The 26171-nt window shown below is 47.6% G+C and overlaps 1 protein-coding gene across 2 annotated transcripts in view; it reads left to right on the top strand.

Moving 5' to 3' along the window:
• The first annotated feature begins 654 nt into the window (after window positions 1-654).
• ONECUT1 (one cut homeobox 1) overlaps window positions 655-26171 on the top strand; it is a 37931-nt gene continuing 12414 nt past the window's right edge. For both annotated transcript variants that reach the window (XR_004067434.3, XM_004056208.5), the window contains exon 1: window positions 655-2237. Coding sequence is in view for 1 of the 2 variants with exons in the window: in XM_004056208.5 (XP_004056256.4) it covers window positions 1133-2237 (1105 nt within the window). In the remaining variant the exon portion in view is untranslated. The remainder of the gene's footprint in view (window positions 2238-26171) is intronic.

The following is a 26171-nucleotide window of genomic DNA, read 5'->3' as shown; positions in this document are numbered from 1 at the left end:
GGCCCGAACTGGGATTCTTGGCACTGATTACTCCTCTCCCCAGGGCATGGATGAGAAAGGGTGGGCAAGTATGTATCTGGGAGGACGAAGGGTGCCGGGTCAACGGCTGCCAAACGGACCCAGCCCTTTAAGCAATCTGCACCCCACCCCACCCCAACCCCCATCCCCCAATAGGCCGTGAATTGAAGGGTGAGAAAGCGCACTCCCAGCAGCCCCCCGGGAAATAAAGCTTAGTGGGCCAGAGCCGAAGGGGTGATGACACAGTCCCCAGCACCCCAGGCAACCTGCACCGGGAAGCAGCAACTGGAGAGAGGGGCGATGTCTCTCCAAGCACAGCACTCCAGCCGCTAGGAGCCCGACACGAGCGTCCCCGGGCTGGCAGGAGAGAGCCCACCCAAGCAAGGGAGGCGAGCGAGCCAGGCGCGAGTCTGCTGGGATTGCAGCGGCGGCCCCAGGTCGCGCTCTGCGCCAATCTTTCGCACGTGCCCGCAGCTCCCTGGCCATCCGGCGCCGCAGGGAAGGCGCTGGGCCCCCTCCTTCATTCGTACGGGGACGTCAAGGGCCGGGCGCGCCGGGACCTAGGGGGCGGGGGCGGGCCTCGCGCATGCGCGCTGCGCCCGGCGGGCGTGAGGGCGGGCCGCTGCGGCGGCGGCGGCGGCTACCGAACCGCGGCCACAGAGTCTGTAACAGTAACAGAGCCATGGCTCAAGCTGGCCAGCGGGGCGGGCAGGCAGCAGCCGCGGCAGGCGCGCGGGCCGCGGCAGGGGAGCCGGAGACCTCAGAATTTTAAGAAAGAGGGGCGAGAGGTGGCCGAGGCGGGCGGGCTGGGGCACTGCGCTCTCCCAACGGCGCGGATCCTTTTTGGAAATTAATATTAAAAAAAAAAAGCCGAGGACGCAGACGGGAAGGTGGGGGGTAAGAGGGAAGGCGAGACACACACACACACACACGCACACGCACACACGGACACACACACTCGGAGAGAGAGAAGGAGAGAGACAGAGCCCCACAGTGAGAGGAAGGAAGGCAACAGTCGCCAGCAGCCGATGTGAAGACCGGACTCCGTGCGCCCCTCGCCGCCTCTGCCTGGCCACATCGATGTTGTGTCCGCCGCCTGCTCGCCCGGATCACGATGAACGCGCAGCTGACCATGGAAGCGATCGGCGAGCTGCACGGGGTGAGCCATGAGCCGGTGCCCGCCCCTGCCGACCTGCTGGGCGGCAGCCCCCACGCGCGCAGCTCCGTGGCGCACCGCGGCAGCCACCTGCCCCCCGCGCACCCGCGCTCCATGGGCATGGCGTCCCTGCTGGACGGCGGCAGCGGCGGCGGCGATTACCACCACCACCACCGGGCCCCTGAGCACAGCCTGGCCGGACCCCTGCATCCCACCATGACCATGGCCTGCGAGACTCCCCCAGGTATGAGCATGCCCACCACCTACACCACCTTGACCCCTCTGCAGCCGCTGCCTCCCATCTCCACAGTCTCGGACAAGTTCCCCCACCATCACCACCACCACCATCACCACCACCACCCGCACCACCACCAGCGCCTGGCGGGCAACGTGAGCGGTAGCTTCACGCTCATGCGGGATGAGCGCGGGCTGGCCTCCATGAATAACCTCTATACCCCCTACCACAAGGACGTGGCCGGCATGGGCCAGAGCCTCTCGCCCCTCTCCAGCTCCAGTCTGGGCAGCATCCACAACTCCCAGCAAGGGCTCCCCCACTATGCCCACCCGGGGGCCGCCATGCCCACCGACAAGATGCTCACCCCCAACGGCTTCGAAGCCCACCACCCGGCCATGCTTGGCCGCCATGGGGAGCAGCACCTCACGCCCACCTCGGCCGGCATGGTGCCCATCAACGGCCTTCCTCCGCACCATCCCCACGCCCACCTGAACGCCCAGGGCCACGGGCAGCTCCTGGGCACAGCCCGGGAGCCCAACCCTTCGGTGACCGGCGGGCAGGTCAGCAATGGAAGTAATTCAGGGCAGATGGAAGAGATCAATACCAAAGAGGTGGCGCAGCGTATCACCACCGAGCTCAAGCGCTACAGCATCCCACAGGCCATCTTCGCGCAGAGGGTGCTCTGCCGCTCCCAGGGGACCCTCTCGGACCTGCTGCGCAACCCCAAACCCTGGAGCAAACTCAAATCCGGCCGGGAGACCTTCCGGAGGATGTGGAAGTGGCTGCAGGAGCCGGAGTTCCAGCGCATGTCCGCGCTGCGCTTAGCAGGTGAGCCGGCCAAGGAGCTGGGCGCGCGGGAGATAAGGTACACGAAAGCCGAAGGGACCAAAGAAGGGAGGGTAGGAGAGAGGGCTGGGTGCGCTTCATCCCGCCCGCCCCTACCCCTAGAAGGGGGACTCCCTGTGCCTGGAAGGGCCAGCACAGGGCTGTGGGAGCAAATTGCCTACTCCAGGGCTCAGGGTGTTGGGCTGTGGAAGGCTCCGAGAGCTAAGCGGCGGGGCCTCGGCGACTGAAGAGGCGCATTTGCGCTCAGGGACAGCGAGGGAAGCTCGTACGGCCTGAGGCGGAGAGAAATCCCCGCACCTGGTGAGACACTCTGTGCCACCTCTCAGTTCAGCTATCCGGGTTTGGGAAGAGGGATGCAACGCGTGCGTGGAATCGCACGCAAATGTTCCTCGCAGGTACCTCTGACACATCCCAGGCGCTGGGCTGGAGCGTGCCGGAGCAGCGTAGATGTTTGGCCGAACTGGCTGCTGTGACCCCCTCCCGCGCTCATTCTTCTGGCGCTGGCTGGGGTGACCTCAATCTAAGAGTATGGGCAAAAAGTTTCAAAGCCATTGGGCGGTGGGTGTGTAGCACAGACGAGATGTAAGGGTTAGGACGCTCTCTGCGCATGGAATTGGCTGTGGAAAGGAGAGGGAGGCTGACCGTCCCAAGGTCCCAGTGAGAGCTGCAAAGCAATAGCCAAGTCCTGGGACCGACTCCGCTGCCGACTCCCTGAGGACTTTGCATTTTGTTTTATTATTCCTCTTCGCGATTTTCGTCTGAATCCCCGTGCGGGAGGGGGGTTTGGGGATGAGAGTGTGTAAATGACCCCCAAGTCTAGGAGCAGAGGTCTCCTGCCCGAAACCCCAAGCCCCAGGTGTTTCTGAGTTCAGCTGGAAGCTCTCCTTGGCGTAGCGCAGGCACCGCGCCTGGCTCCCCGAGACCGCGGATAGGCAGAGAAGACAGCTGAGCCCAGCCCGAACCCCACCGGGGATTTCAGGAGGATTCGGCGACCCTTGAGGGTAGAGAACATGAGGGGAGGTAGAGCTAAGGACAGCGGAGGGTGGCCTGGGTTTGATGAGATCCGGCCGGCGGTTGCCAAGTTGATTGACTCCTGGTCCATGCCCCCTCCCCCCCCACTCCCCCACCCCCACCTCCACCTCCATCTCAGCCCGGCGCCCAGGCCTGAGCCTTGGCGAAGAGAAAAGGTAAAAGCCGGAATGAGGGTTTGTTAATTAACTGATCGTTCTCCATTAATTCGTCCCTGGAGAACGAGAGACAGTCAATCCGCTCTGAGCCGGGGGCACTGAGCCGTTTCACAGTCTAAAATCAAAGCGTGAGGCCAAAGCCCCCTCCCCCAACTCGTGCCTGCCAATGAGAAGCTAGGGGGTGGCAGGTGCCGACCAGCCTGCGATTCGTGCCCCGAAGCGACCCAAAGCGTTCTTTGGGTTTGGGCGCTCCAGGCCACCGGTCCCAAAGCACCGCGCTGGCTGAGACTCTGCCCTGCCAGGTTTTCCAGCCCAGCTCTGCCTTCGTTCGCCCCAGGCAAAGTCCTCATGCAGGTTCCTGCAGCCTGCGCCCGGGAACCAGTCGGGAGAAGAGGCTCGCTGGGCGCCCCAGCGAATCGCTGGCCCCCGGGTTTCCACCCTCTAGCTCTTGTGCTACCGGCACCATATCTCCACCCGTGGGCTGCCCGCGAGCAACTGAGGTTCCGGAGGGAGTGGGCGAAGGGGCTGCTCCTCGCCCTGACTGCTCCGTCTCTCCAGAGCCCAAGGTAGTGCCTTTTCACACACCCACACCACCCCAGAGCCAGGCTTCAGGGCCTCTTACCCAGGCAGTGCCCGCTGAAGCCAAAGAGTGGAACGGGGGAATGTGGGAAGAAGATAGAAATGGAGAAGGCTACCCCTCCGGGAAAACTCGGTCCCCATCCCCCACCCCCGCCCCCTGGAGGCTCTTGCTCTGGACTTCAATATCCCTCCTCCCCCCACTGCCTGCTGTCGCCCCCTGGAAGGACAGACTGACACGTTCTGTTCAGAGACGACCTCTGAGCCATGGAAACCCGGCCGCAGGAGCGCCCTCTGACCTCCAAGTGTGGAGAGCTACATAGCCGAGCTCAGGGGACGGCACCGTGGAGGGGGAGGGAGCCTGAGTGCTGGGACCCGCACGCTGGAGGTGCAAACCTGGTGCCTGGAAGGTGCTTGTGGCACCCAGGAAGCTATCGAAGGAGCGCCTGCCTGGGCACCCAGCAACCTGTAGAGGGCCATGCAGCCCTCGGCCCTAGGCCCATGGCCTTTTCCTCGAAAAAGTGAAACACTGGAGAGTCCAGCAGGGCAGGCATTTGGCACCAAACACCAAGCCGACTCTGTGTCCTGAGACCCTGAGGAATCATGTGCATTACATTTTTGTTTCCTTAACTTAAAAGGGATGGTGGAAAGGGCTAGGACTGAGGATTCTGTGTTGGTCCAGGAGGGTCTCCTGCAAGGAACCAGGAACAGTCTCTTCACAACCTATTTTTAAGTTACTGAACAAGGAGCCATCTCATTAACATTTTCATATTTTAAAAAGAGTGGGGTTATTTTCTGAACTTTCCAAATGATCCCTAGCGGGCCAAGTGCATGAGCCTTAAAATGGATTGCAGAGCCCCTTGGCCGTTCCTACGGGACATTAGTGCCTGCCCCCCACTACCAGCTCCCATATGGGGAGGTGCCCCTGGCAGCTTTCCTTGCTGTTGCGCTCAGAGACCCTCCCCAGTCTCGTTCTAACCACCTCGCGAGGTCAGGGCTCACTGAGCTCGGTTCCTTCGCTCCGCAGCGGGAGAGTGGTGGCTTCTCCACGCCCCTCTGTCCTCCAGTTGCCGGCAGCCTGTTGCAGAGGGTCAAAACCCTCTTGCACGTGGCGCTGTGTTTGGGGAGGCGCCTTCCGGTCACGAAATAACAGCGGCTGGTGGAAGAAGGGCGACAGGAGGAAATTCCCACCAAATTAACTACCTTTTAAAAATCAATATATGTTCCCTCCATGTACTACTTGCTGCTGCCCCATTAAAGAGCAGAGCGACAGTGTTCTCGCCGCGTCTCCTCCGGGATGAGGCGGGGGGTGTGGGTGGGTGGCGCGCCTCTAACGTGGGCGTCTATCAAGACGGAAGATTAGTTTCCAATTAAAGATTCCAGAGGGCTTCGGCCACACAGCAGGAGCTGCCGGCTCGGAAAGAGACAGCGACACACACCCAACAGCAAGCGCAGCACCGCGGACCCAGGGGAAGGCGGCGCGCAGGCCCGAGGTTCGGGCGGGGGTGGGTGTTGGGCACTCCGACCCTGCCCTGCGGGACTTGGAGGCGAGGAAACCTCCAAAACCCGCGGGGGAGTTGGCGGGGCCTCCAGCACCCGGACTGCGCCCCCTTCCCGTCCGGTGTTTGCCCCAGAGCGACCTAAGGAGGACCTGAGCCAAGGGGGGAGGGGTTCGGTCGGGAGGCGGCCATGAGAAAGTCTCGCCCTGCCCAACCTGGGCTGTGTTTGCCCTGAGTGGCCTTGCGTCCTGGTTGATTGATAACTGGCCCCTGCACAAGTCCATTTGCTTTTTTGTTAATATTTATCCCGGGGTGACATTTCAAATGTCCCCCTGCTTTTCTGGGCCATGGGAGGCAGGCAGGAGTGCGGGACCCTAGGCAGAGCCCTTCAATCCTTGAAGACTTCTGGGTCGGGGGAGAAGCCAGGACTGGGCGTGTGGGACGCAGGAGCTGGAAGCGTTCCTGGGTCCAAGAGTTGGGGGAGAAGGAGTCAAGCGCAGCGGTTTCCTCGCGCTTCGCGTCTTGGCGCTGTGGGTCTGGTGTCGCGCAGCTGCTCCCAGCCCGCTGCGGCGCGAACAAAGGGCCGGCAGGGCGCGACCGACCGTGTCCGCCTCTGAGCCCGGGGCGAGGGGCGCCGCCAGCTGGGAGCGCCTCCTCCGAAGGCCTAGGATGGCCTCCTACGGAGACCAAGGAGTCCCAGAGCCCGTCAGGCCGAAAAGTGGCAGTGCATCCCGGTAGTCGACTGGGGACCCTCACACACACACACCTAGCAGAATGCAAAACCAAAAAAGGTCTCGCTCCTGCGGACAGTCACCAGAAGGCTCTGCGTGGTGCCTGTCTCACGGCCGGTGTCTGTCCCCTCGAGGGTGTAGGACCATAGTTCCCCCTGTGTAGTTCTCTCTGTGTAATGGGCATAAACCCGGGTGAGGAGAGGGAGGTGCGCTTGGGGATAAGAAGTGGGCTCGTGGCGACGACTGGAACCGCTATGGCTGGGGCAGGGGAAACCTACCTCTGGGGCTTAAGGGGGGCTGATGGCTATTGTGTGGCGACTTGGTGTCAGCGCAGCTAGGATGCCTGCCAGAGACGAACTCCACTACCTGTTCGGAGGTATGCGGCTATCCCGTCAACGGGTGCAGCACCTATCGCCCTGGAAGCATCCGGAGAGGGATCCCGGTAGCTGGGGCGACCAGCCTGACCCCGGGCACAGCCGTTGCTAGAGACCCAGCCCCGACATCGACGCTTACCACCGACACTTGGGTCGGACAGTGCCAACAATAGCAGGGTTGTGTTGTAGCAGCAGAGGACCCAAATCCCAGGATGCGCCTCTCCTTATCTACAAGCCTCGAGCCCTCCGCGCTCCCTGCTTCCCTCCATTCGGCTCCCTTTCTTGGGGTAGCCGGGCTGTGCTGCGGCTGCGGCGCGCGCCCCCTGCGGGCCGTCGGGGCTGAGCGCCCCGCGAGCGTCCGCGGTTCAGCCCGAGGCAGCGAAGAAAGGGATGCTTGCTGCGCCTTTGTTTTTAGAACGTCGTTGTTCTAGTGAATTTCAAAACAATAACTATTTTGATAGAAAGTGTGAAGGAGGAAGAGAAGGATATCTAGAGGGTCTGTCGGGGTACCTAACAATGCCTGGGTGTTACCCAATTCATGAAAACAAAATTCTCATCTCCCGAAGTACACCTCAGCTCTAACCTCCCCAAACAAGATGCGTACTTGGATTTTGTATCCGAAGTATGCTTTTGTTGGCGTGTTTTCATTTAAGAAAAGCGGGGTCAGAGTAGAGAAGGTGACCCTGGTGGTCCGAAGTCGGAGGTTGGAGCTGAGGGATATAATACCCGGCGGATTGGCGGTTCCTTTGTTTTGTTGTTTCCTCTTCCTGCAAACTGACCGGAGTCAGGAGGCAGCCCTGAGGCCTTCAGCTGAGAAGTCTTTGTTTCCTCTTGTGTGGGGTGGATGAAAGGGCCTTCGGAGGCCGACTGGCCTGGAGCCCTGGCGCGGAGTCAGGACCCTGGACAGGGTCCCACCGCCCTGACGCCTGGTGCCATTTCTCTTCGCCCCTGGTAGGCAGATAGAATGTCTTTGGGAAGTCATAGTAAGAAAACAAAAATTAACAGCTAAAGTTCCGAAGTTTCTTAGGGCGCTAGGCCCAGCCAGGAATATACACTGGCACACTGAGGTAATCGAAAAGATCAAACCTATCTTCGTCGATCGGGTGGTTGATCTTTTCGTCCCTCCACGCGGCTTTGTGTGAGTATCTGAGTGCACGTGCACACCTGCTTATAAAATCGGAATTCGCGTCCCTGTGGGTGTGACAGGGGTTGGATCATTAAGCTAAAACGTTCAATTCAGTCCCTTTGATCCGCGCTGGGGAAAATCTATAGTCATCTCTAATCTACGAGGTCTTTAAGGAGGTTGTTACATGAGCTGTTTTGATGTCACTATTTCCACATTCATGGCAAATTCAGCTAATCAAACAAATGCTGCTACCCCAAGTTATCAGAAGAAATCGTTCTTACAGAGCATACCAATAAAATTTATTTCTGATTTTCTTGTAAGACAGAAAATCCTCGTCTAATAAAGGTGGGTAATTAAGAAGGAGGCTCTCCAGTATCCTGCTCCTCAGCTTGAAGCCTTGTTCCTCAAGTGACATTGCTTGTGCTCTTTGTAAAGTCCATATATTGGAATATTTAAACACCGACTTAATATTTTAAATCAATCTAGGAGCCTTGATGGTTTGAATGAGAAACGACTAGTTTCCTTTCAGTCCCCATTAAAACAGCAGAATTTCCACACTCTTGGTAAAATTGAATGGCCCCCAACCTAGGGTAGCAAGAGAAGGAAGGTGTTACTGAAGCTGTGGTTGTTAGAGGGTGCATTTCTTATAATGCTGGAGAAAACATTTAACAAATATTTATTAAATAATACTCTCATTGTGTCTCTATTTGGGAGAAGAAAGCCACATTATTTCTGCATAAAAAATGTCAGTCTCATAGAGTCCAGTAAAAAGAAAAAAAGTATTTCTTATGTGAATGGATTTAGTGCACAATCATAAATTCCTACCTTCTATCAATAGGTTTGTATAGGTTCTTATTTTAATACAAGTATGTTAATACTAACGAAGTTTAATTTCCTCCTGAGATAATAAGATTGGGCTAGGTGACTAGACCAATCACAAGACAATCTGATTATTTTGATACAAACATAAAAATTATTTATCACAGGGTCTTGCAATAGAAACATCCACATATGTCTCTTCCAAGAGATGTTACGGTATCATAAAATTGTAACAAATTAATTTCTAGAAATTTTCTTTTCTTAATAGCTAATAGATGCTCGGCTTAGTACCAAGATGATGGGTTGATCTGTGCAGCAAACCACCACGGCACATGTTTACATGTGTAAAAAACCTGCACATCCTGCACATGTACCCTGGAACTCAAAATAAAAGTTGAAGAAAAAAAGAAATTTTCTTCTCTTTTAGATGAGGCAATTTAATAAGACAACAGCTGGACAGAACTAGACCCTAAAGTACAACCAATCTCATTTGTCATAGTAACTGATAAGGAAGAAGCTTAAGTTTTTTGTGCACATTCTATTTGTTGGGTACTGTGATTGGAACATAGATGTTCTCACTGAAGACTCAACATTTATACCAGTGGTTCCGAAATCTTGCTATACATTGGAATCACTTAGAGACCTTTAAAAAACTGATGCCTAGCTGCAGCTTCAGATATTTTGATGTAATTGGTACAGGACGTGACATGGGCATTGGATTTTTATAAACTCCCAGGCGATTTTGATGTGCAGCCAAGTTTGGGAACCATTGGTCTAAGTGGTAGTTACCACTTTTTTCCCTGTTGCTCTCTTCAGTGAGGTTAAATAATTTACTTGTGATAACACCACTGGAAAACAGTGATGCCCTGAGCTCAGCTTTCCCAGTTCAAAGCCCAGAACATTTTATCCTCCATCCCATGCTTCTGTTGCCAGGACAGGTGCACCAGGTTAGTGGAGTCAGAATGTGGAAATAACTGATTCAAAAGTCTCTACATAATAAGCTCTTGAAATTAGAGAAAGTGTGTCTTTCCGTTGGGACTCTCAAAAAGAGTCACTTACGAAAACTTATTTCTTTTATACTCAAGACTTGTAAAAGAGATTTTTTATTACTCTTTTTTGAAGAAGCAGCCAGAAAATGTGAGGAAGTGCCAGAAGTAGATGTGAAACCCCAGCCTCCCATCCCTTTGTTCACTTAAACAATTATTGATGGACAAGACCCATCTCATTAGATGTGCCTGTGGGTGGGGCTGGTCCATTCGGTCCCTTGCCTTGAGGGGGGCCCAAGGGCCCAGATCTTCCCATACCTTCAGGCATTGACATTCTGATCTGCACTTGGACAGCAATTACACTTCTTGGCTCCACATCAGTGCCTGCCTTGCTATTTCAAAGCTTGTCTGTAACTCAAATTTTAGGGCTCTGCACTAAAAAGTAATAAATTGACCAAAATTCAGTATATAGGCTGGGAGTTGTCTAGAGGGCATCTTGCAGTTTCTGTCAAACACTGCATGTTTCCAGTCACCATGTGTTTCTCATCTTCCTTTGCATTTGCCGCCATGGGATATTCAGAATCGACGGTTTCTGAAATCACTGCTTTCGTTTTCACATCTGGTGATGATCTCATAGTCCCAAAGAGAGGTTATCGAAGGAACGCAATAAACTGTGCTTTTTGCTTTCTTTCCTGTTGTCTTCTAAAACAGATCAATGGGGAAAATTAAATAAACAAACGAGCGAAGCGCGCCACCTAGTGACCTCTGTGCTCGCTGCAGATTCTGCGACTGAAGTGCGTGAGAGGAGTGGCTAAAGCGATTCGAGTATTGATGGAGTCACAAAAATCGTTCATTAAGGCAATTTAATCTTTGCTATTAAATGTCCTTTCAATTCATTTGGGGTAATTAAGATGCAGTTAAAGTGATTAAATTCTAATTACTTATGCTAGACAAAGACATATTTGTCACACTAATGCGGTTAACTAAGGACTCAGAAAGAAAGTTAACATTTACTTCAAATGATGCAACTGGAAAAATCAGTTCCTCTTTTCATCATTAATCCAGTGAGCTGGGTGATTATGTAATGGCACTACCAGCTCATTAAAAGGGGGAAGTGCTGATTAAAATGACTGCTAGGAGGAAAACTGGAACCAGAAGTACCTCAGTACTGTTTGGTCAGCATTCCTGCACAAAATTACTTGGTGTTCTTTCCCTCCAAACCCCCCACCCCAGAGTAATAAACAGCTCCTGAGTTTCATCCTGACATTAAAAAAGGGCTGCCTCACAGAAAGCTTTTAGCATCTGCCTGCAGACGTTGTTAAACCAAAAGATTTGTTTAAATGGTAAAAGAGGACTTGGTGTAGAGAGGACCAGGCAGATGGGAAGGGGTAGGGAGGAAGAGAATTCCTGAAGGACACAGCTCCAGAAGGAAAATTTCCACTACAGGCTTCAAAAGCCCCCTTTGTTCACACCAACACCCATCCTGTTAGGAAGCACTCCTTCTCCTCCCCAGCTCCACATTTACTGTCTGATGGATGGAGACAGATGCCTCTGCCCTAGACTTATATACCATACTCGGTTATTATGCACACTCTGAAGAGCGCTAAGTACCTCTGCTGCAGATTGGTCTCTTTTTGGCATTTTTCCACATTCACATGTGGATTAGAAACCATCAAGTCACTGAGGCTATTTTGCCATATCTCCATAGATTGTTCCCAGAATCTTAGTATAGCCTAATTATGAGTGCTCCTAAGGGGAAGATGATTTTAAATTTAATGAATTTAAAGTTTTCCTTACTCACAAAAATGGCTTTTTAAGGAGGCACCTAGTATTTGCCTGGTGGGTATGGGGAATGATCCAAGGACAAGAATGATCAATCAGATAATTGGGGACTGTTTATCCCCCAGGAGACCAGTGTCTCTTAGGATAGTTAAATTTGCATATTGAAACTATAATTTTGGTTTCTTTATCCCGTCGAATAATATCACCCCTCTTTATAACCAAAGAAATGAAAGTTATCAAATTCGTGCCACTTAAGTTAAACAAGTATTTTTTTAAAATAAACTGGTTGGCCAGGCACGGTGGCTCACACCTGTAGTCCCAGCACTTTGGGAGGACGAGGCGGGCAGATCACAAGGTCAGGAGATCGAGACCATCCTGGCCAACAGGGTGAAACCCTGTCTGTACTAAAATACAAAAAAAAAAATATTAGCCGGGTGTGGTGGCCTGCACCTGTAGTCCCAGCTACTTGGGAGGCTGAGGTAGGGGAATCACTTGAACCTGGGAGGCGGAGGTTGCAGTGAGCCTAGATCACACCACTGCACTCCAGCCTGGGCGACAGCGAGACTCCAGCTCAAAATAAATTAATTAATTAAATAAACTAGTCAGTTATTTGAATATTTACAGTCATTATTAATGTAATGGATCATATTACACCATCTTCAGTTACAAAAAAAAAAAAAAAGAAAGAAAACCCTCTCTGGATTAAGAATAAAGTGCCCCAGAGAAAGATTTCTGTAGTAATTAGCTCTTAGACATTGTCAAGTAATTTAACCTTTCTGGGCCTCAGTCTCAATAAATGTAGAATGAAGGATTTGGCTTTAGGGTCCCTTCCAGGTGTCACATTCTATGATTGATTGCCTTCTATGATTACTATGTATCTATCCATGGGGAAGCTTAGTTGGGGCCCTAGTCTCTTCTAAGTTTAGTGCTCTGTCTGCAGTTTCAGGACTCAGCAAAGTGTAAGCCTCAGGGGGACAGTCCCTTGTCAGGTGGTCAGGAGGAAATAACCTATCCAGGCAGGAGCTCTGCCTTCTGGCCCCAAAGTGCTGCAGCTTGAGATTCCATTGCTTGTGTTCTAGTAAGACAAGCTGTTAGCAAGGATATGGGTCATTAGGAACTCTTAGCCACTACTGGTGGAAACGAAAGTAAATTGGCAAGTTTACTACAAAAACATAGTGTCAATGACTTGGCATCATCTTCTCAACCTGGACCTACATATATCTAGCAATTCTACCCTTTGGCATATATTATAGGTAAATTCATAAATGCTCTTAGAGACATGCAAAGACTGTTCTCGGCAGCATTGTTCCTAAGAGCAGAAAAACTGAAAAAGCCTAAACGTTCACTGACAAGGAATGCATAAATAAATCATGATATATAAAAACTATTTTTAAAAAAATGAGTAATAAACATAAATTTAGAGGATAGGGGAAGGCAGGGAGATAAGAGGCAAGAACACCCTGTAGCTTCACAAGGCAACTAATGTTCTAGTTCTTTTATTGAGTGGTGGACTCATAGATGTTCATTTTGTTTTTGTGCTTCATATCTTACATATATGATACATATTGTTTGGTAGGCAGTGATTATTATTTATTTTTAACATTGGGGAGGTAGAAACATTGTTTTTGTCTGATTCCTCAACCCAAGCAATTCAGACCAAACAAACCTCAAGATATACTCTATTGTCATTTAAGCAGGTTCTAGCCCCATACTAAATATCAGCTCTCACAGGAATTATATTCAGCCATTTTTGGACAGGAGGATAAAATAAGTAAAAGGGGGAATTTCATTAAATATGGAAAAAAGAGTTAATTTTTTCACTCATTTGAGCACCTGCTGTAGCAAGTTCCGTGCTCAGGACCGGGAATGGAATGTACAACACAGTTTTTCTTTGGAACTGACAGTCTAGCAGGGAAGAGAACAAATAACTGTTTACATGTTTCGTGTGTGTGTGTGTGTGTGTGTGTGTGTGTGTTTTCCAGGAAGGAGGAGTTTAAGGTGTGATGAAGGGACAATTTTGAAGATCTGGAGGATGAGTAGGACTTGGGACAGAAATGGAGGAAGAGGTTTCCAGGCAGAGGGAACAACAGCATGTGCGGGGGCCCTGGCTAAACTCCTTTTGCAGAAGAGCTCTTAGATCAGAATTACTATGAAGCTAAAAGCTTGTTTCTTTCCCAGCACAGCTGAGTGACACAAAACATTGCCATCAATTACAAAAGCATTCTCCAAAGCTGTGGTTTTCAGTGGTAAGGAGCCATGGACTGAGGGTGTCATATTCCTCTAGAAGAGCAAATCAGATTGGAGGGAGAGAAGGGGGGAGAATATGTGCTGCTTAAAAAGTTTCCCAGGTGATCCTAATATAAATTCAATTGGCAAATTAGAATAATGGTGTTGAGAATTTAAGGGTAGATGACTCTTATTTTTACTCCCTTTTCCTACTTATTTCTGGAATAACCTATAGCTCTGTAGCTTACTCCGTATAACTGTGTGTTTGTGTGTGTTTATAAAATCTTTTACTTCTTTTGATCTTTTTGAAATCAAAAGTTCACTCAAAACTTCAAGATCCTTAGAGGAATAATTGATTCAACATGCTCCTCCATCTAAAAAAGTTATTAATGTTCTATAGGTCCTCACTACTCAAAGTGTGGCTCCCTAAACAGCAACATCGACCTCACCTGGGAACTTGTAAGAACTGTAGACCCTCAGGTTCCACCCCACACCTACTGAACCTGAATCTGCATTTCAGCAAGACCCCCAGGAAATTCTTGTGTCCATTAAAGTCTGAGAAGCACCACTGATGGCCATGTTACATCACTCAAAAGGTCTGTTTTCCTCCATTCGCCCAAACACTGATCGGGTGCCTCCTGTGTGCCAGGCACTAGGCTGAGTACAGGGGCACAAAAGAGGAATGAGGTTTATTGTATCCTGGAGGAGCTCACAGGGAGGAAGCATGCAGGAAAATAAATACTGACAAAGTCTCTGATCTGGGTAGAAATAAAGTTCTGTGGGAGCGGCCAGGAAAACTGGAAAGAAGACTGAAAGGAGATGACAAAGGACCTGGTGTGTTGATGCAGCCCAAAGGAAGTTGTGACCTGTTGTGGAATGAAATGGTCAGATTTGTGCTTTTGAAAGCATGCTGGAGAGGAAGATAATGGGAGGAAAGGTCACAAGGGACTAGCTAGAAGTGGCAATAGATTCTGAGGGTCTGATTATATGTCATTGTCAGCAAAGGTGGAGAAAATGGGTGGCAAAATTTGAGAACTATTTCTAAAAGTCAAGTCGACATGGTGGAGAGTGAAAATGGAAATGGACCAGGCTCCTTGCTTCTGGCATGGGAAGCTGGGTGCTTGGATATACCTTTAACTGCAGAGTGGCTATGTGGATGTCAATATAAAGATGGAATGTTTCAGAATAGCTCACCCTCTCAAATACATTCCTACGAGAGGTGGGCTCTCTGGCTTCTGTACAGATTTGAGGTATCCAATCAGTTAGATTGTTTCTGCCTCACCGGAACCTGTTACTTACTGAGAGAGACATGATGTGAGCACGATGCTAATGAGGTGAAGATTGTGGGTCCTTTGGGTCCAGTTTTCACTTCCCGGTATTGGTGGGCAGTGATGGTTACTCACATTCCATCCAGCCACTTCCCTGGGTACAAGGAGCCCTGAAGAACCAGTGGAAGGGGTTAGCCCAAATCCATCCCTGCTGTTAGAGAAACAAAAGTAACTCCCCAGTAATGGTAGCTCAAGAGCTGTCTATCATAAACAAAGAAAACAGCAGAGTAGACAGAAGCACAGACATGTAGGTGGGGCAGACAAATGTTGGAAAGTCTTGGTTTGAGTCACTTACAAATCTGTCTGTGATGGAAACTAATCAGTTTAATGGCAAGCATATTTTCATAAGAAAACACATTTTACTTTCCTCCGATCTAGTTATTTTCACAGTTGTTCCATGAGCAACAGACTTTTTTAAAGAATTGTTTTTAATTAATAAATATTTTGAACATATACTAAATGCACATCATTATTTTAATTTGAACAGCATGAAAATGTATACAGAAAAAAACAAGTTTTCATCCCAACCATATTCCCTAAGTCCCCAAGTCCCCCTCCCTTAGAAGAAACCCCTGTTACCAGTTTCTTGTATATTCTTAAGAGATAGTCTATGGCTTTTTAAGTGTGTGTGTGTGTGTGTGTGTGTGTGTGTGTGTGTGTGTGTGTGTGTGTTTGTGTTCCTCTTTAAAAATAATCAAGGGCCTCTCCCATCTCCCAAAAGATAACTTTCTAGGGAAAGTACTAAACGGCTCTTACTTCTTTTAATTCTTTGGCCAGAAAATTGCCTCCCTAGAAGATGCTGCCCAGTGCAATTATCTGAGTAATGAAATTAAAAGAGAAGTAGTACAGGGTGACCACCCCTCTGGGTAGGTTGAAAATGCTCCCAAGTGCTTCAGTGGTGGTCCCCTTATTCTAGCTTATTCTAGCTCTTTTTTTTTTTTTTTTTTTTTTTTAGACAGTCTCGCTCTGTCACCCAGGCTGGAGTGCAGTGGCGCAATCTCAGCTCACTACAACCTCCGCCTCCTGGGTTCAAGTGATTCTCCTGCCTCAGCCTTCCGAGTAGCTGGGATTACAGGTGTGTACCACTGCACCAGGCTACAATTTGTATTTTCAGTAGAGACAGAGTTTTGCCATGTTAACCAGGCTGGTCTTGAACTCCTGACCTCAGGTGATCTGCCCACCTCAACCTCTTATTCTAGCTCTTTTATGAAAGACAATTCAATGTGTGAAAGATGTTCAAAATGGAAGCTTATCAAACATTATATCTACCATACAGTTTCCTCTTTTAAAGTGATAAATACACTCAGACACAACTACAATATCATTTTAGAGCACTACCTTCAACACAAGGGTGGAGATTTTTTCCAAAAAGTTAATTATTGTACCGCTTATATATACTTTTTTGAATTCTGCTTTTGTCATGACATAGCCTTAGTAAATTTCTTTTAGCATTTGTTTGATACTTACCATGTTCAAGCACCTTGTATCTTATTTCTTAATTTATGTTTTAATTCCAATGCTTTTTTAAAAGATAACTTCTGGCCAGGTGCGGTGGCTCACGCCTGTTACCCCAGCACTTTGGGAGGCCGAGGTGGGAGGATCACCTGAGGTCAGGAGTTCAAGACCAGCCTAAGCAACATGGTGAAAACCCGTCTCTACTAAAAATACAAAATTAGCTGGGCATGGTGGCGCTTGCCTATAGTCCCAGCTATTTGGGAGGCTGAGGCAGGAGAATCACTTGAACCCTGGAGGCGGAGGTTGCAATGAGCCAAGATCAAGCCATTGCACTCCAGCCTGGGCAACAAGAGCGAAACTCTGTCTCAAAAAAATAAATAAATAACTTCATTTCTTGTTGCAAATTATTAGTATTATATACATCCTTTGAGCTGGAGCTGCAGGGTAAAACACTAATAAAGAAAAAAAATAGAAGAATCACCCACAGCACCCCACACAGATAACCCTCTGTGTGTGTGTGTGTGTGTGTGTGTGTGTGTGTGTGTGTGTGTGTGTATCCTTCCAATCTCTTCCCTATGGGATGGTACATACTGCTACTTTGTAACTTTTCAAACTAAAAAATCCCATTATTAAATTTATGGTGGAGTATTTGAAAATACATAAAAGAATAATGGAGACAATAAAAAATCTCTGGTAATTCCATCATCCCTGTCCTTTCCCAAATATATCATGAATAGCATTCATTTATTCAACATATAGATAGAGAGAGAGGATATTTGCAAGAGCCTTCCTTCTCTCTCATTATCCATTTATGATTGGAGTGGACTCAGGCATTCCTTTTTTTTCCAGTGGCTTACAATTCATTACTGTACTTAACTATTTTGGTGCTCAAATTGTCCCAGATTTCACTGACGAGAGCCCTTTCCCTCTGACTCCTGTGTCCCTATGACAATGCTCACATTTTTTTTTAACTTTCTGGCATCATAAGATGTTCCAAGCTCATTTGGTACATATTCTGCCCCAATCCTAGAATGTGCCACTTCTTTGATGAGCCCTGGTTTATCCTGGTGGGGAAAAATGTTAGAGTCCAAGACAGCCTAGGCACTAAGTGTGCTCATGGCTTTAGGGTGACTTCGGTTTTCTACCCTCTCAGACAAAGCCAGGAAACAGATACATATACATTTATTTACACACACATACAAATATGTGTATACACATCATACATACATAATATCCATGTACGCATAAACGTGCTCATGTACGTATTTCTAAAATCATTAGTTCACACCAGTACCTCCACCTCCAATTGCAATATATCCTCAGAGGATTTTTCCCTGCCTTCCCCCATTCCCTATTTATATGTCTTTTCCTGCACAGTGAGAACTCTGGTACCCAGTAATCTACCTCTCTCTCTCTCTCTCTTTCTCTCTCTCTGTCTCTCTCACACACACATGTACTCATTTGCTCAATCCTGTAATACATCTAAAATCATTTCAAAATTGCTTTGCCCATACCCATAAAATAAACAAACCTGCTTAAAAATGTTTTAGTTAAGATTCATTTGCAGTTCTCTCTCCCCACCCCACCTGCCATACCCACGCCCCAGCATCAGTTGGGAGCTTGTTAGAAATCCTATGGAATCAGAAACCCTGGCTAGAAACTCTGGCTTGTTACGTTTTAACAAGCCCTGGAAGTGATTCTAATGCATGTTACAGCTTGATAAGCACAACCCAAAATATGCAGCTTGGGTTTATTATATGTGTATGTGTGTGTGCACTCATGCCACGTCTTATTATGTAAAATAACACTTTAAACATCCTCTAAATGTAACAACCCTAAAACAAGCCCAGTACAAACTAATAGGGTTCCTGTCACAGCATGGGTGTGGAGCTGCAGAAATTAAAACAAAAACAACAAAAACCCTCCAGTTCTTTAGTTCATCTCTTGGAGCCAGCCCGGTGGATAATAAGGAGTGGCACAGAAACCTTGTTCTTCCTCTTTCTGGGCATGAGATACACTTACTTGCCCACAGGGATGCCCTTCAGTCCCACAGCTCCTTCCCTTCCATGTTAGGCACTTGGCAGTAAATTCAGACAAGTCAAGATGAAGGAGGCCCTGTCAATTAGCGCTAAAAAGCTCACAGCCATTACTCTGATCTTTTCCTCCATTCTCACCCAACTTTCTCTTTCATCATAATCACAGAACAAAACCCTCTGCCTCCAGCAATGAACTCCGTGGACAAACTTCACACACATCTCGCTTTTTTTTTTTTTTTTTAGTTGGAGTCCCGCTCTGTCGCCCAGGCTGGAGTGCAGTGGCGCGATCTTGGCTCACTGCAACCTCTGCATCCCGGGTTCAAGCGATTCTCCTGCCTCAGCCTCCCAAGTAGCTGGGACTACAGGTGTATGCCACCATGCCTGGCTAATTTTTTGTATTTTTAGTAGAGACGGGGTTTCACTGTGTTAGCCAGGATGGTCTTGATCTCCTGACCTCATGATCCGCCCGCCTCTGCCTCCCAAAGTGCTGGGATTACAGGCGTGAGCCACCACGCCCGGCCACATCTCGCTTTTTTTTTCCTCTGCCAGGTTGTCTATGACAATCAATGCAGCTGGGTTTTACAAGTACAATTTCACTGTGGGGAGAGAGGAGGGTTACCTGGACCCAGTCCCACAGAAAGATCCCACAAAGCAGGCTTTCCTGGACCTGAACTCACAGGAATTACCTGGTATTCTCAAAGCACAGATTCCCAGACCACTCCTAAAATTCTGATTTAGTCAGCCTGTGTTTTTGACAAAGTATGGAGTAATTCTCTTGAGCTTGGAAAGGTCTAAAATACTGTCCTAGGAGCAAGTGGCTCTCCAATTTATTGGGCATCCAAATTACTGGGAAGCTTGTTTAAAATATCTGCCTGTGATGGGTGCACCAAAATCTCACAAATCACCACTAAAGAACTTACTCATGTAACCAAACACTACCTGTACGTCAATAACCTATGGAACAAAAATGAAAAAAAAAATTTAGTGATTATCAAAATTACATCTGTTAATACATGCTCATTGTAAAAAAAAACAGACATTACTTAAAGGTATAAATAAGAATGCAAACAACATCTATAATCTCACCATTTAGGAAGAAACACAATTTATATTTTGGTATACATTCTTCTAAACTTTTTTCCATAGATATATACACAGACACACACACACACACACACACACACACACACTTGCTTTTTATGCAAAAATGAGATGATTCTATCTATGCAGTTTTGTCATCTGCTTGTCCTTTTTGTAAGATCGGATGAATAGTTTTCCACTGCAATAAATATACATCTACATCATCATTCTTAATGGCTATAGAATTTTCTACTATATTTATTTGTTCATTTATTCAATAAATGTTCATATATAGACCAAGCACTGAGCTAGATTCTGGGGATGTAGTCATAGGTAAGCAAGTCTTTGCACACACAAATTTACCATAATTCATTGATTAACTCCCTATAGTTTTCACTACTATAAAAGGATCTATGATGAATATGTGTACTTATATTTTTGAGCACTTGCCTGAATATAGCCTTAGAATAAATTCCTAGAAGTGTTAATTACTTGATCAAAAGTAAATATATTTTAATATTGATATAAATGCAGATCATCTTTCAGAACAGTTGTTCCAATTGATGTTCCCATCAAAAGTGCCTATTGCTCCTTATTCTTGTCAACACTGAGGATTAGTAAGGTTTTAAATCTTTGCCAAGCTCAGACAAAAAATTAAAATAAATGTTCTCTCTCTCTCTGTCATAAACTGACACAGAGTTCATACCCTTTGCCCTGGATGTTTATTTCTGAGTGATTTGTATAAAGAAATTATTGTGTATTTTACAACTGCTTCTCAATTTTTGTCTTTGGATTTGATTTGTGGTATTTTTAAGCCATATTAAAGTTCATTTTTTTCACGTTAAAAAATTAATTAAAAAACAAAATATCAGCTTGTGAATCTCACTCTCAGAGACAGTAGGTATAGGATGAGGTTCCAAAATGTGCGTTGTGAACAAGCCGCCCCTTTGTGCTCCCAGGCAATGTTGATGTATTTGGGCCACACCTTTACTGGAGTTCACGCTCGGGACTCTCAGCCCTTGTTACTCAGAGTGCAGTCCCGGACCAGCAGCTAGACATCACCTGGGAGCTTGTTAGATGGTCAGAATCTCAGAGTCTACCCTGGCCTGCCGAATCAGAATCTTCGTCTTAACAAGATGTCCAGGTGATTTAAGTTTGAGAAGACTGATTTAGAGGAGTGGTTCTCAGCCTTGGCTAAGTATTAGAATCACCTAGGGAGCTTTCAAAAATCCCTGGCTTAGGCCTCTGCGAGACTGAATAAATCAGTATCTCTGGAGATGGATCCCAGGCACGAGTGCTTTTAAAGTTTCTCAGTGGTTCCCATTTGCAGAGAAGACTAAGAACTTCTGAGGGTCCTTCCAGTCTCTCCCACTGCAGAATGCAGGCCAGCCCTGAAGCCCAGGAGAGAGAAATGATACCCTAACCCATGGATCCAGGGCTCTATAATAGCCAGAGGTCCTACTCAAAAAGCCCAATAGCTTGGCAGTTGCCAGAAGAAAAAGAAACAAAATGGGATATCATTTCACCTTATTTATAAAGCGTTCTTTGAGTCTTTCATCCCTTGAATTTGAATTTCCTCAAGACTCTTCTGCTGGAGTCATCTCATTAATTTGTTGTTAAGGTTTCTACCACACAGACTGTCTGGATATTTGCTGACATTATCCATAAATCTGATCCTTATCTCCTCTCTATTTAAGGCAGATATGGACCAGTCACCACCCAGACTTAGCAAGGATGGATGCAGACAGTACACCTCTGTCCTCTGGTACTCAGTGGCCCCACCTGGGCACCTAACCTTGGTAAAGGGAGCTGATAACCTACTCCCAACTAATTTCAATGTCCCACCCCAAATTAATTTCCTCTGTGCCTTCTGCTCCTCCAGCTCTGTTGCTCTAGTCTGCTCCTTACCTGTCCCTGAGCTCACTTCAGACCCAGTTATAGGAGTGGTGGCAATACCCAGGACTCAGCCAACCTTTACTGACTTCCCAGTCAGTGACAGTTCAGATATATCCCCATATATTCCTCATATATATCCCCATATGTTTCTGATATAACATTTCAGAAATCTCCCCATGGTGCCATTAAACTACTGCAAAAATCACTATCCAGTAAAGGGATTAACGCTATCTCATGGAACTTCATTCTATGCACACATTTTCAAAACTTAAAAGACTTGTGTCTTTTGCATCTCTATTTTCTATGGAGCCACATCCAACTTGCTTTTCCAACAAGGGTGCTGAGTATGCCAAGGAAATAATCCATGTTCTAGTATTACGGACTGTGTGAGAGAGATGGGTAGGTAACTAACTAATTATACTGTGGGGAAGGTGCTCTGTGGGCACAAAAGACAACAACTCTCCCTGGATGGGAGAGGGGATGGAGAAGGCTTAGCAGAAGAGAAGATGCTTGAGGTTGACCTTCATTGCACAGAGATCTTTTTGTATGGAAAAGAGAAAAGGAAGGACATTCTGGGTGTAGGAAACATCTTGAGCAAAGTAGTATGGATGTGGAGGTTCATATCTAGGAATGACTTCTGAGCAGTGTGGCAGGAATGATTGGTATTGAGTGGGCAGTAGTAGGAGGTGACATGGGAAATGTGGTTGAGGTCAGGGTGTCAAGGTCCTTGAATATCATGGTAGAGCAGCCACCAAGGGCTTTCATCTTGGGCTTTTGGGAGACCCTTGTGAAACTAATTGTATAATGCATGTCATTGTAAGAATAGCATTTACAGTTTGATTCTACAGACAACTTTCCAAAAAAGCAAACGAGGAATACTTCACTAATTTGAAATTAATTAGAGAAAATGTCTGATGACTTAGTGAAAACTCAAGATTGTAGGTTTTTTAAAGAAATTCTGTTTTATAACCCTCAATTACTGTAAATACTATAAAGTAACATATACATCTATTAATTAGAAAAATGAGGTCGATAAGCTAAGACTTACAATTCACAATAGGCATATATGAGGTAAAAATAAGCATGTAGTTCATCAGATGTGCTTTTTGTTTTGACTGTTTTGTGGAATCATCATAATAACTAGAGCATCTATATCACTCCAATTATTGGAGGCAAACTATTGAGAGTCTTTTTTAAGTGAGGGATACTGACGTAATAAAACTCCAACTGATCAGCCAGTAACAGAAGTTTAGGAATTTAGAATTCTAAAAGAATTTAGAAAAATCCTTTTTTAGTTTTAATTTTTAATTATGGATACATAATAGTTGTATATATTTGTGGGGTACATGTGATATTTCGATACAAGCAGACAATGTGTAATGATAAAATCAGGGTAACTAGGGTATCCATCACTTCAAGCATTTATCATTTCTTCATGTTAGGAACATCCCAATTCTACTCTTTTAGCGATTTTGAAATATACAATAAATTATAATTAACTGTAGTCGCCCTATAGTGCCACCTAACACTCGGTCTTACGCATTCTATCTAATTGTATTTTTGTACCCATTAAGCATCCCCTCTTTATCCCGCACGCCCCACTACCCTTCCCAGCCTCTGGTAACCATCATTCTACTCTCCATCTCCATGAGTTCAATTTTTTTAGATCCTACATGTGAGTGAGAACATGCAATATTTACCTTTCTGCACCTGGCTTATTTCACTGAACGTAATACCCTCCAGTTCCAACCGTGTTGCTGCAAATGACAAGATTTCATTCTTTTTATGGCTGAATAATATGTATATATGTATATCTACCACATTTTCTTTATCCATTCACCTGTTGATGGACACTTAGATTGATGCCACATCTTGACTATTGTGAATAGTGCTGCAATGAACATGGCAGTGCAGATATCTCTTCATATACTGATAGAAATCAAAATTCTTGAGCCAAACTTCCAGAAAAGAGCCCTATTGCCCTTTGCTACTGACCAAACTAGCAGGTGCAAGGCCGCAGCTTCTCTCTTCCCACCAGTTCCTTTGAAACTGCAGTACAGTGGGAGAGCTTCATGGAGGGAAGGGTCAGGTTGATGGGTGTCTCTTCCTGTGAGTATAAAAACTGATGAGGCTGTGCTCAGGAAAGTGTGTGCACATGAGCGTGAATGACCAGCGAGAGGACGATGCCAGTATCATTGGGTATGAAATGCATTCTTTCAACGAGAATTCTCAGCTACCATTCTAGTTCAGGTTTAGCCTCTATCACAGGGAAAACAGAACAAGGGAGGGAAGACAAACCTTGTGGAGAGAAGAACTGAGATAGTCTAGAATCACACCAAAATAGCTGTTTGTGGGGTCAAAGAAAGCGAAAGCTGGTATGGTTCTCTGTTTCCCCGTAGTCTGTGCCTGCGGAGGAGCGGGAGGCGTACCTCCCGATGTCCTCCAGTGCTGTCATGGGGCCCTGTGCTGGCTCAAATCCCAGCTGTACCATTTTGCTGTTGGGGTGACTTGGGCCAGTCTCTTAACCTCGCCGAGATTCAGGCTGCTCATTCGTCAACTAGAGAGAATAACAGTGTCTCCCTCACGCCCTTACTGTGAGGCCTGGTAAGGTGACTCATGAATGGGGCTTAGCTCAGGAGATGCTGTCCACCCCTCCCAGGCCCAGGCAACCTTGTCCAGGGTTCCCATCTCTCCTGGGATGCAGCTGTGGAGCTTCACCTGGAGAAGACAGGTCCGTCACCATGTTTTATTCACTGACTCAGGAAGGACTCCAGGCAGCAGACTATGGGATGGCAGGATTCTGTCCTGGACAGCTCTGCTAGAGAAGCAGACCGGGGGCAGGGAGAGGCTCCAATGACTTTCCCGACCTGGCTTTGCCAAGGCCCTCTGCTCCCGCTCTTTCCTTTTCCATTGGGTGAGCTGCTTCCTTCAGCTTCTTCTCAAAGCTGATACACACAAGGAGACAACTATCCCATGCTCCCCTGCATCCTTCCTGACATGGGACTACTCCAGTCCCTTTCCCAGGCCAGCATGGGTGTGCTGTCTGCTATGCTGCCAGAAGTCCCTTTGTCTCAACTTCCATCCAGCCCACTTTCCTGGAAGGCCAAACTGCAGTCCTTTCAGCCACATCAAGACGGATCTGGCTGACAACTGGCCTGCTGCTTGGCTGACCAACTGCTGCTGTTCTGTTCACCTTGGGTGCAAGTTCTCTGAGCTCCACTTCACCCGCTGCCTCAGCTCTTGCCCCCATTTCACCATCCTGGGGAAAGTTTCCATGATGTGTTCACTGGTGCTGCCCTCTGCTTCCAGGGTCCAGTGAAGCTGGAGGCCCAAGTCCCCTACTAACCAGCCCACAGGCAAGCTGCCTAACCTCTCTGACAGGGTTTCACCTACAAAAAAAAAAAGGAAGAATACCCATTTCTACCTCACCTGAGTTTTGTGGGGATCACATGATAAGGTTTTATGGAGGTGTTTTAAGCACTGTAAAGCAAGACACAAGGGTGAGTTACAGTGATTATTCCCCACTGGGAATGTCTGCTCTTTGCATGTTCTTATTAGGCTTTCCATGTGTGTGACCAAAAGAGTTTCCACAGTTTCTCTGGCTACTCACAGAGACACAGCAAACACAGCTCATGTCCAGTAGGTTGTTTGGGCTCCACCTCCCTCTGCTGACCATCAGTTTCCAGACAATCTGTGCAGGACTTTGCTTCCCATGCAAAGGCTGTCCTTGGCCGTATCAGTTAGAGCTCACTGGTGTTGCTTTTCAAATGACACACTGGGCTGTGCCCTCTGAATTTGCCACTTAAGAGCTCCTTTATCACCCAAACAACTGGGGACACAGCTTATAAAAATATACACCGCACAGTAAGATCACTCAAGGCAAGGCAGATAACATTCTGAGCTAGGACTCCTGGAGTCTGAGCTCTAATCCTGATGGTCTCGGTCAATCCAATGGCTCTTTAATCTCCACAGTGTAGGTACTGGCCTGGAATACAGGCTCAGGAACAGTCCTGTCATGTTTGCTTGCATGGTTTCCCCTTCATTTGTCTCTCCCTACCACCACTGCGTTTTACTGAAATCTGTTTATTTGTGTGCTCGCTCATCCACATATATTGTCTCTAAGAGTTTACTTTGAAAAACAGCTTCAGCTGACAAGAGAGGGTCTTCAGGGCTCAATGCACATGAACCGCCGACTACCTCTTGTCCTTTGCCACAGCCCAGAAAAGGGTCTCTCTCAGTGGCAGGTAGGGGTGAGAGCAGAGGGCTCACCCTGTGTGCATGGCTGGCTGCCGCTGCTCTTACAACTTGATAGAGATGTAATTCACATACCATAGAATTCAACCCATTTAAAATCATCCAGTTAGTCACAGAGCTTTGCAACCACAGTCCATTTTAGAACATTTTCATCATCTCCCCAAAAAAGAAGAACCATACGTATTAGTCACTCCCATTTCCCACCACCACCCCTTCAGCCATTAGTAACCACCAGTCTGCTTTCTATCCCTGTGGATTTTCATATTCTGGCCCACATGCTTTTTGATATTTTTGTTCCCTACCCCTGAAGCCCCAAGCTCTCCTGAGCAGGGTTTGCAGGGATGCCATGGCCAAGCCCATCAGAAATCTGGGTAGCAGCCCTGGGCTGGCTCTTGAGAACTTCAGGATGTGTCTTGCCTTACCAGTGCACCCCCATCTGACCCAGAGGCATTGGAGAAGCAAAGGGGCTGAGGGCCGCCTGGACGTTTCTCTTCTAAATCCAGGCAAGACACCCCTTGCGTGACTCGGACGTCACAGACTTACCTGTGTGAGAACACTTGG

The sequence above is a fragment of the Gorilla gorilla genome, chromosome 16 (assembly GCF_029281585.2).
Source record: "Gorilla gorilla gorilla isolate KB3781 chromosome 16, NHGRI_mGorGor1-v2.1_pri, whole genome shotgun sequence".
In the NCBI taxonomy this organism is placed as follows: domain Eukaryota; kingdom Metazoa; phylum Chordata; class Mammalia; order Primates; family Hominidae; genus Gorilla; species Gorilla gorilla.
The sequence above is the reverse complement of the archived record's forward strand: the minus strand, read 5'-3'. Positions and strand labels throughout refer to the sequence as shown.